Here is an 11163-nt window from a genome sequence, read left to right as displayed (position 1 = left end):
CTACGGCCCCGCATCAGACAGGATCCGGGCACTCAGGGTGGCCTGCTAACTGCCCCACTTCAAAGCTCCCAGAGGCACGAGGGATGGGCCCCCGAACCCCAGGCACATTCAAGCCAACTTCACAGAACTACACTGAATGCGCAGGGAACACCTAAAGCCAGAAGCAGGCTACTCAAAAGAACTCCCCACGGAACTTGCTCAGGGCACCCAGGCTAAGACATGAAATATCTTTCAAATTATGCATATTCCTGAGGTAAAAAATATTAAACTATCTCCTTAAGCTAAACCCCAAAGTGGGATATTATCTATCCTTATTACTTGGTTATACATGAAGGGTCTTTAAGGATATGAAATATAAAAAGGATCTTTAATCTCCATCAAACAACATGTAAACCAATTACCCTTTAGTAAAACAAGTACAATCAAAAGGGGGCCAGTCTATGATCTCCCATGTGATCCTGGTCACATTTCACTACTGTCTTCAAATTTTATAAATGAAGCAGCCATTATGGGACACAGAAAACACAATAAACTACGATACTATCAAGTCATATTATTACTATGCAATTATATTATCTCTTTATGTACAGTTTGAAAAGAAACAAATTACACACATATATTATTCAAGATGGCGAACAGTTGATTCTTTGACAGAAAGTTTAGGAAGCTGCCTTGGTTAAACCTGTGCTGAGAATTTCACCATAAACTTAATCCATATGCTATATTTGGGGGAGAGAAGTACAAGCCCAAAGTAACAGACTGTTCAGATTTCCATCGTGAGAAAAGAGCCACCTACAAACAGACCAATGAACCAGCTAGAGACGGTGCATCACCGTTAAAGGGGAGCATTTAAAATTCAAGACAAAGAGAAACTAGGCCACAGTCATTCACTTGGTCCTGAGACCTTGATTTCATTCTGATGCTAATATTACAACATTTTCAAAGAATATTCTTCTAACGATTGTCTGCTTATAAAAGTGTCACCGAGTGCCTGCACAATGGTTTCATACCCACTGAATCCTATTGCGGGTGCAGTCCCCAGAGGACACTGCTGGGGTTGGGTCTCGGTGTAGTTCACAAGCACGTCCTGGCTTTCTTCCATTGCACTCAGCCCCGTCTGACCTGCACTGCTCTTCCTTGCTATTCGAAGTACAAGAGTCACAGGGTTTCAACAAACCAGGTCTTTCTCCGAGTTCAAAACCTAGGAGGAGCGATTTAGCCAGAGATTGTAGTTCCTCACAGTCAGCCCGAGGTAGTTCATTTCCACAGCTGCCAGCAGAGCCAGAGAGTACGCTGAAGTCACCATGAAGCTTGTGAGCCAGGCTGCAGACAGTTTCAGTACAGCTTCTGAGGCAGTGCAAGTCACTGGGGCACCCTGCGCAAGAGGGGAGGGAGAAAGGGGGTTACATGTGTCAGCATGTTTTATCACATGACTCCAGTGGTCTTTTAGGAAAAGGAACCCTACACCACAACTCCAGCCTGCTGAAGGTTCTTCTGCTAAGTGCCTCTCGGACGGACAAGCGCTTGGCTTCTCTGACTGTGTGGGCAGAGGTGCTGACTTGTGTTCGGCAGCAGCAGCCAGAGTTCCTACACAGTAACTAATCACCCCGGTAGTTAGTAGTAGAGTAGTGTTGGGTGGACTGTAGTCACAGCTCGGGCCAGGAGAGAAAGGGAGCCTGTCTGAGCCCTTGGATTATACAGGTCTAGGCGCAGGTCCCAGTGGGCTGCTTACCTCTGAGTGCAGACACAGTCATCTCAATGGTCCGCTGCAAGCAAGACTGCAGCTTCAAGAATTCTGATGCAAGGGTCAGGATCTTGGAACCTTGTTGTCTAGAGCCTTCTTGTACTTGAATTCTGAAGCTTTTCTGTATAAACAAAATCAATACTTAGGATATATATAAGAGGCTAAGTGGCAGTAAACTTAGGTCAAAATGATTCTAACTGTCCAGAATTTTATCATTAAAGTAGTTTTTGCTCCACAAGGAAACTACATCAACAACAAGTTACATTGAAACATTTAATTTTCTCACCAGTACATAACTTCATTTCTATAAACAAGATCAAAATATAAAATTAACAATGATTACTTTTCGAGAGCAGCAAGGATTTAATGTTCATTTTAGCCACAGTCCTAACATCCTAGCACATATAAACAGAATGACATAGCAGCATAGAATCAACGCCATAAAAGGCTAAGATTTAATTTCAAAGAATTCAACTTCACGGTATTCGTTTAAATATTTACTTTGCTTAAATATTTCAGCCACAGGCATCGCCCTCCTTTTCCGTGCACGGATTTTATGCTCCACCTATCTTTTTCTATGAAGTGAGTCTGTGGCATGAGAATATTTTAATTCGCCTCTGACACTGTTTGAGCACCTCAATATTAACCGTGCTTTTTAGCTTCTAATGACTTGAGTCAGGCACAAGCCGGCAGCTCCTGCACCGGTAACTAAGAAACAGAAGACGCATTAATAAGCCCCTGTGCCACCATGAACTACCACTAACAAAGGAAGAGTAGAAACAGGCGTGCGTGGCTAGTGCACAGGAGAGCCGGCTCCGGCTGGGGCTGCAAAGGGAAGTGGCTCTATCTGCGAGCGACCCGAACCCGGTGAAAGCCACCCAAGGGCTCTCCTACCGTCCTCCACTTAGCGATGGTGTTTTCTAGAGACCCGGCCAGGTCCACAGCATTAGCTTTCATCTGCTTGGCGGCCTATAGAAATGTTAAAATATTTCATTACACAAGTAATCACCAGGAAACACACATTTTTAGGGCCGGGTGAGACCAGACAGAAAGTTCTGGTCTAGAACCCAGAAGCAATAAAAGTTCCAAGTGTTAGTTACGCAGAAAATGGCTTAAGGGTATTGAAACCATATAGAAGGGATTCCTTCTAAATATATGGCATTGATCTCCATACAGAAAAGCTGAACCGCGCTTAAGTTGCTTGTAGCACGAGCCTGTGGACCTAACGTTGATCCTGGTGAACTGACTCCCCAAAGTTGTCTCCTGACATCCACATATGTGATGTGACACATAGGTCTCCACATGTACACATACACTGAGAATAAAATGTGAATGTAAGAGAGGATACACTCTGATGTCTAACTATCTCAATATGGGCCTTCTGTTTAAATATTTATAGGTGTGAAACTTCTCTCAGAAGAAAGCCAGGGTTTGAATTATCAAACAGATATGAGATGCTCTGAGGAGGTTACACATGTTATGTGTTTCTGAGTCAGGATCTGATGCTGCACGTGGCATCTGGCATCTTACCGACTGACAATCGGATCCCGATGGTGACTGCTAGCTCTCAGAGCGGTCAAGTCCTACACTAAATCCAAAGAGAAGCCTTCCCTGGTCCACTGCTCACTGCTGCCCCCTCAGGTGGAGGCGGGCTTCTGCAAGGGGGCTCTGTTGTGCGCTTAATTGGATTTATTCCTAAGCTCTTGTCTGGGTCGGCTCAGACCTGCTGTGACAGTAAGAAGAAAGGAAGTAGGCCATGGTAGCAACACCTCCAATCCCAGCCCTCAGTGTGAGAGGGACTAGACCCGCTCTCCTGTAAGGTTCCGTCAGGTCAGACAACAGCACGTTCCAGGCCAACTAGGTCTATGTGGTAAGATCTGCTCTCAGAAAGAAGAAAAAGTACACTTAAATTCGTGATTGCATGAACCCAGCTTTGAAATGATAATTTCAGTGCCCTCTATGAGCCTATCATATAATTCTGATTCTATTTATTTTTTATGTGTGGTGTATGGTGGGTGTGTGTGTGTGGTATATGTGTGGTTTGTATATATGTGTATGGTGTGTGTCTTTGTGTGTGTGTATGGTATATGTGATATGTGTATGATTGTGGTTTGTGTGTGTGTGTGATGTGTGGTATGTGTGTGGTTTGTGTATATGTGTATGGTGTGTGTCTTTGTGTGTGTATGTGTGGTATATGTGATGTGTGTATAATTGTGGTTTGTGTGTATAAAGTGTGATGTGTGTGTGTGTATGATCTTTTAGAGCTGGGGTTACAGGTGGTTGTGTGCTGAGTGGGAACAGTCCTGGGAACAGCATAAACACTCCCACCTCTCTGCTCCTGCTCATAAGAGTCATAGGCTCTTATGACTGTTAAGTAGGAAAAGCACAACCAGAAAGAAAACAGCTGAGATGGCGCAGGGAAAGCACTTGGCATGCAGTCACAAAGGTCCAAGTTCAAGCCCATGCTCAGCATGGTGACATGAGCTGGTGACACCAGTGCTGAGGAAAGAAGACAGAGGGCTTCGAGGGCTTGCTGGCCAAGCCAGTCTAGACGCATTGACATAACAGTGAGAGACACTGTCTCAAAAACTGAGGTGGAAAGTTCTAGAGGAACAACATCCAAGGCTGACCTATGACCACTCCCCCACATGCACATAGCCACACATACACACACAGAGACAGACAGAAAAAGGGAAAAAGAATACAATGAATAAAATCCCACCATGTAACAAACTACAATGTCAGAACATAGAATGACAAAAGGAAAGAGAACAGAGTCTACGTGAAGAATCCTCTTTCATTTCCTTCTATTTATGTGGTGTGTGTATATAAGGTATGTGTGTATGTGTGTGTGTATCTGTGTGTGTATAAGGTATGTGTATATGTGTGTGTGGTGTGTATCTGTGTGTGTATAAGGTATGTGTGTATGTAGTATGTGTGTGTGGTATGTGGTATGTGGCGTGTGTGTGTGTGTGTGTATGTGTGTGTGTGTGTGTGTGTGTGTGTGTATAACAAAGCTAACACACACACTTGCTTTAACATTAGGATGAGCACTTCCCTCTGTCACTGCGTCTCCATTCATCACTGTGTGACCCCACACTGTAAACTTGGTGCCAGCAGACATCTTACGGACAGAGCCCCAGCGGGAGAAACAGACGTCAGTGATGGATCCTGAGCAGACCCGGGGGCAGCAGCGCTTGGACTCTGACCTAACAGCCCAGTGCATCCCTCTGCTCGAGGCCCCGCGACAGAGCCCGCATCCCACAGACCCTGATGGAATGACAGGATGGACTCCTTTGGTTTGGTTCATCTTGTGAAACAGACGAGCAAAAATATAAAGTGAGAGAGGCAGACGCATTCAGAGAATGCAGCACATGCAAACAGGACGAGTAATTCAGCATCTCCCAGCTGCCATTCCTAGTTTTTAATTTTGTTTTGTGTGTGTGTGTGTGTGTGTGTACCACATATGTGGCTGCTACCCTCAGAGGGCAGAACAGGGTATCAGATCCGCTGACATGGGAGTCACAGCCAGACCGCTGTGAACTATGTGGGTGTTGGGAACCGAACCTCGGTCCTCTACAAGAACACTCGCTGCAGTCTCTCCAGCCTTCATTTCTAGCTGTAGTGAGATTTTGGTTTCTTTAAAAATCCAGGCATATGGAGGCTGGAGAGATGGCTCAGTGGTTAAGAGCACTGACTGCTCTTCCAGAGGTCCTGAGTTCAGTTCCCAGCAACCACACGGTGGCTCACAACCCCCTTCTCATGGTGCCCTCTTCTGGCCTCCAGGCATACATGCAGGCTGAACACTATAAATAATAAGTCTAAAACCAAACCCAAACCCCAGTCATATGTGACTGTTTTTGTTTTACTCCCAGGTGTGGGCCATGGGGCTGCTTCAGACTGTCCACAGCTGCTAACTGTGATTGTCTCCTGCTCTAGGAGGGCCGTGGTTTTGCCAGCAGTGGAGAGTTTACATTTGGAAGTCTGGGGACTCTCAAGAGGGGATGAGCTCCAAGGGGGCCTGTGGTGGCTGCTACTCCCTGGCCGCTTTCGCTATTGCTGGACCCCTGGATCGTGGAGATCAGAGTCACCCCAAGGAACCTGACACCTCTAATCATTGGGAAGTAGTCTAAAGATGTCTACAGCCCTCTTCTCCCATCTAGTGTTGGTGGGTTGGAAGGGAGGTAGATATGAGAACCCAGTAACGTAGCACAAGAAGATCTCGCCCACAGCTTGTGAGTCAGGGTTAGTCATCGGGAGGGCAGGGCACCCGTAGAAAGTGCTGCCGTCTTCACTGGGCCTGTATGTTGCTGTGAAATCATTGGTGCGAATGCTCCTGGACAATCATTTCGTTCGAGATGACTGGATCAGCAGGTGCTTGCTTAGGTTTTTTTAACAGGTAGAGAAGTAAAGACCTGACGGAAAGGTAGGAAAAGACATGCAGGGAGCGAACGGTAGGTGTCGCTACCACACTCCATATGGCTTAGGAGCTTGACAGGGCACCATCAGCTTCGTCAATAAAAAATAATTCATCACAAACTAAAATACGTAATATATAAACTCACCGCGTTACACTGTTACTTGTACATTTTAAAGTATTTTAGACAAGATACATCCTGAAATAAAGCCATTTTTAAGATCAAGTGTGTAACGGGAACCTTCCTTACCCTTACCTCGTCTTGGGCACTCAGCCTGGAGAGGTCCTGCTTGAGTTCCTGCACCGTCTCCAGCCCGCAGTCTAAGAGACTCTTCATCCCAGAGGCTATGCCATCCTGGAGAGCAGCCACGAATTCCTGTCAGGAAGAATTTCTCACATTTAGCTGGTAAGCTCGGGTTTCACATGTTAACTGTATTAAATGTGTGTGGGACACAGAGAGCAAGCGAGTGTGCACATAGAGGTGTCACAGGTCAACTTGTGCGAGTTGGTTCTCTTCTCCCACCCTGTGACTAAGGGACAGCACTGAGGACGTCAGGCCGAGGGCTGGCACCTTCACCACTGAGCCACCTCATTTGCCTGGTTTTACACTCTTCAAAATAAGATGCTGCTGCTGCAACTCATTCCCAGTTTACTAAATTCAGCTAAAGTCAGTATAAAAAAATCTATCGGGAAATAAGATTAATCACATTATAATGTAGCACTCTACATGTGTTGTGTTGGAAAGAATGTTCATTTTAGGCAGGCCTTTATTTGCTAGAATACGATACATCTTAATATAGCTCTTAGCACAAACAAAGTAGGCAAATATAAATATTCTACAATTACTATGATTTCATATATAGACGGGGTGAGGGACCACGTTCCACAGTTAATGGCAGCCAACAAGACGGAAAGGACATTTTCCTTTAGTTTTTGAGATGGGTCTCACTGTGTAGCACAGTTGTCCTTTTCTCAGTCCCTAGGTACTAAGGGTACAGGTGAGCACCCTACCCTGAGCCCCAAAAGGATTTTGTGTGTGTTTTCTGAGACAAGGTCTCTCTGTCCTGGAACTCCTTATGTAGTTCAGGCAGGTCTCGAACTCACACAGATCTTCTTGCCTCTGCCTCCTGATGTACTAAAAGTGTATCCCACCATGCCTGGCTCCAAAAGGATTGTAAAGATGTATAATCCGGGGGCTGGGGAGATGGCTCAGTGGTTAAGAGCACTAACTGCTCTTCCAGAGGTCCTGAGTTCAGTTCCCAGCAACCACATGGTGGCTCACAATCATCTGTAATGGAATCTGATGCCCTCTTCTGGTGTGTCTGAAGACAGCTACAGTGTACTCATAAATAAAATAAATAAATCTTAAAAAAAAAAAAAAAGATGTGTAATCACCCAATCTTATTTTAACCATTTTTGTTTATTTGTATTTGAGAAGGTTATTCATGTAGGCTGGCCTCAAATTTGCTTTACAATAAAAAATGATCTTGTGCTTCTGCTCCTACTGTCTCTGCTCTGAAAGCTGGATCACAGATGTGTGCTCACAGCGATGGAGATCCAACTCAGGCCTGCTGTGCAAACTACCAGCAGAGGGACATCCCAGCCTTACCTGATTTTGACCAAAAGAAAATTAAGATCGCCAAACTACTAAAAGTACCAGTTATTTTGAGGAAAAAAATGCACTTGTTTTGTCGTTCTGCGGCGATGCTATCATCGGAGCCTCTGATGCCCCCTCGAAAGTCTTTCAGAACTAACACTGTGCATTACCTGGGCACTGGAGATCTTGTTGCTGTTTTCCAGAACACAGAGCTTGCCCCCTTTCAGAACAGCTAGCTGACCCACACACCGAACAGCTTGCCATATAATCTCCATGACTTTGTTTTGAGCCTCTTTTACCATCGATGAAATATCTGAGCTGCATCCCTATGAAGTAAAAACGGATCAGTCCATGTATCTGTCACATGCCTGAGATTTTAAGGGGTGATAAAGCAAAGACAAAGGGGACAATGGGTGAAGTCATCAGGCATGAGGGGCTGGACTTAAGCCCCCAGTAACAGCACTAAAAATAACAAGGGGGCTGCAGAGATTGCTTAGTAGATAAGGGTGCTCTTCCAGAGGACAGAGGTTTGATTCTCAGCCCCCACAGAGCAGCTCACAACCATCTGTCCATCTGTAACTCTAGTTCCAGAGGATGCAACACCCTCCCTCCTTCGGATCCCGAGAGCACCAGGCACGTATGTGATGCATAGGCACACAAACAGACAAAATACCCACAGATCTAAAAGTAAAATTCATATAGTGACCACTGAAGTGCCCGTATGAAACAGGAAGCACCAGCCCCGAAGCTGACTGTTGTGACATGAACAGAATTCAGCCGCCTCCTCCCTTAGATTTAACACAGGGAGACATGATGCAAGGGTGAAGTTAAACCTGAGACAGGATTAGAAGTAGACATCAAAAAGAGACTAGACGGTATACCTTTGACCTTTCAGCTTTAACTGTCCTAGTAACATCCAACAGACAGTTACTGAAACTATACCCTTTCCCTGGGGGGAGGGGAAAGGAGAAGAGGAGGAAAAGTACCCCAGTTACTTTAAACAACAGCCTTCCCTAATGACAGGGGATACAGCTCAGGATGCTCTGAGGTAGAAATGAAACAGAAGCAGTTTAAAAGGTGTGTGTGTATGTGTGTGTGTGTGAGAGAGAGAGAGAGAGAGAGAGAGAGAGAGAGAGAATGAATGGGGTGGGGGGGAGATGGAGGATGGAGCGAGTATATACCCACAAACCAAAACCCACTGTCAATATATGAAAATCTGTGTTTAACTCTATGCCATGCTAATTCGAGTCCTTAGGCAAGCTGCTTAGCTTTTTGAGTCTCCATTTTCCTCCCTTTCTGATACAAAGTAAGCAGAAAACAAAATCGCTTTTCTCACCTCTCTAGCAATAGCTTTGTTACTAATTCAGCGGGAACTGGAACTGAAAGCCAGCCCACAGCCAGAGCAAGACCGCCTTCCTTTCAGTACCTTAACTGGGGGCTTGCAGAGTATAACTGACCAAGACTCTGGGCATTCAAATCCACCCCTATTATCCTATTACCCAGTAGTTACACAGCACTGGGTGAGCCGGCCATTTCCCAAGCCTCTACTTCCTCATCTATAAAATGGCAGGAACATATATCTGGGGGTTGTCATGAGGACAAAATGAACCAGCACCTGCAAACCTCAGGACACAGAGAACACACAAGCCTTCGATCAGTAAACTAACTGCACCCACAGTCTTAGGACCTCAAAACAGGAAGCATCCAGAAATCCTCAGATGTAACTTCAGGAAAGATTCAGGCGGCAGGAAGCTAACAAATGAATTCTTCAAACATAAGAAATCAGCTTACCTGCAAAAACAACTGCAAATAGCCTCCTAGCGTTTTAATATCTTGTCTCAATCCATCTTCAAGCCTTGCCAAGCCGGCACAAGGTGGAAAACCATCCAGCCAGTGTTTCAACAAAACCACAAGCTGCTCAAAGGCACAAGCAACCTGGATGGTAAGAGCCTGCGCTGCCCGGTCAGAGAACACTTGGAAAGAAGGAGGAGGAAAATTACTGCGAATGGTCTCTAATGAGAGAACTCACGTACAGTTGCCTTTAAAGCATCTAACCATGGCTGAGAGATGCCGGCTAGATGCATCAAGTAATTATTCCAGGTAAGGAGCGAAGGGTGGAGAGCCGTCATAGTGGGAGTTGGAAGAAGGAGAGGAATTGCTTACGGTTATCTTGACTTTCTTCATCCTGTTCTTCATGGGCTTTGGAGATGGCAATCACCCCATTATAAAGTTTAAGAAGCGTATGTATCAGGCTATCGGCTATCATTTCTTCTTCATCGAAACTCTGCCCGAGGAGGTCCATTGATGAGCCAATCAATTCTTTGCAAATTCCAGGAAGAAATGATTCTGATGAGTTTGAATAAATGGTGCCTGGTTTTTTCACTAATCCTGTATCAATGGAAAACAGCCAGCGTAAGCCTAGTTTTTTGATCACAATATTTTCAGACAAATGCACGGACGCAGGTTACCGAAGAATCAATGGCCAGTAATTCACACAGGCTATTCTTGTTTTAACGCGTTCTTATTTCTAGACACCACGGTGAAAACACAATTCCACACAGGGACCAATTAACTTCCGACCAGCATGAGCACACAGGCTTAGTCAGTGGCCCTTTACCCTCAGTATAAGTAACTAGAGACTTAAAATATCCCACTTAACCTTTCCCCCACCCCCACAGGTTCTCTCTGTAGACCAGGCTGGTCTCGAACTTGCACAGATCTGCCTGCCTCTGCCTCCCGAGTGCCACCACCCCCAGTTCCACTTAACTTTCCTATACTTGATAGCAATTAATTTTTCCAAACACCTAAGGAACTTAACTCAACCTTCCCTCCATAACGGCTCTTCCCAGGGCCAATCAGAACCGGCTGGAGCCAGCTGGTTGCCTGCAGCTGACAGAGCACATTTCTGGGAGATGAGCTTCCAAAGTTTTGACAGTGCAGAAGTAAATGGAAAGAAAGGTGACCGCACTCCTTCAGATCCTCAGCAAAGAACCACACGTACACTGGAGCATGGTTCCCACTTAACACAGCGTCTCCTGCTCTGGCCCGCAGGAGACTAGAAGCACAATACTATAAAGAAGGCAGAGTAAAGGTTCAGGGTGGGGAGCATTGAACACCCAGAACAGACGAGAGCCTGACTCGAGGGAACAAGAGGTGCACCTGAAGCTACGCCAGCACTGGATATCACGGTGACATGACCCAAGACGGTATGCCCTCTGAGACTGCTGTATCCTAAAATTCAACATTAATATTTTAGATTTCCAAAGCTAGAAAATGTCCTAGGTGCAGAAACCCTTCCCCCTTAGGCTCCTGTTGAATGTACATGGAGCATCTCCTCCCCCCTCCCTTCCTTTTCTCTCCTATCTCTTCCCACTGTTTCACTAATAGCCCAGGCTGGCCTTGAAC

At 45.6% G+C, this 11163-nt stretch overlaps 1 protein-coding gene across 1 annotated transcript in view; it reads right to left on the bottom strand.

The window, feature by feature from the left end:
• Positions 1-1004: 1004 nt before the first annotated feature.
• Positions 1005-11163, bottom strand: part of KIF14 (kinesin family member 14) — a gene marked incomplete at both ends in the record, with an annotated part of 57854 nt that continues 47695 nt past the window's right edge. The window contains 7 exons of the mRNA XM_080917736.1: positions 1005-1375; positions 1733-1865; positions 2639-2713; positions 6418-6537; positions 7929-8084; positions 9550-9731; positions 9922-10146. Coding sequence (XP_080773862.1) covers positions 1005-1375; positions 1733-1865; positions 2639-2713; positions 6418-6537; positions 7929-8084; positions 9550-9731; positions 9922-10146 — 1262 coding nt within the window. The remainder of the gene's footprint in view (positions 1376-1732; positions 1866-2638; positions 2714-6417; positions 6538-7928; positions 8085-9549; positions 9732-9921; positions 10147-11163) is intronic.

The sequence above is a fragment of the Micromys minutus genome (assembly GCF_963924665.1).
Source record: "Micromys minutus genome assembly, chromosome: 6".
Classification (NCBI taxonomy): domain Eukaryota; kingdom Metazoa; phylum Chordata; class Mammalia; order Rodentia; family Muridae; genus Micromys; species Micromys minutus.
The sequence above is the reverse complement of the archived record's forward strand: the minus strand, read 5'-3'. Positions and strand labels throughout refer to the sequence as shown.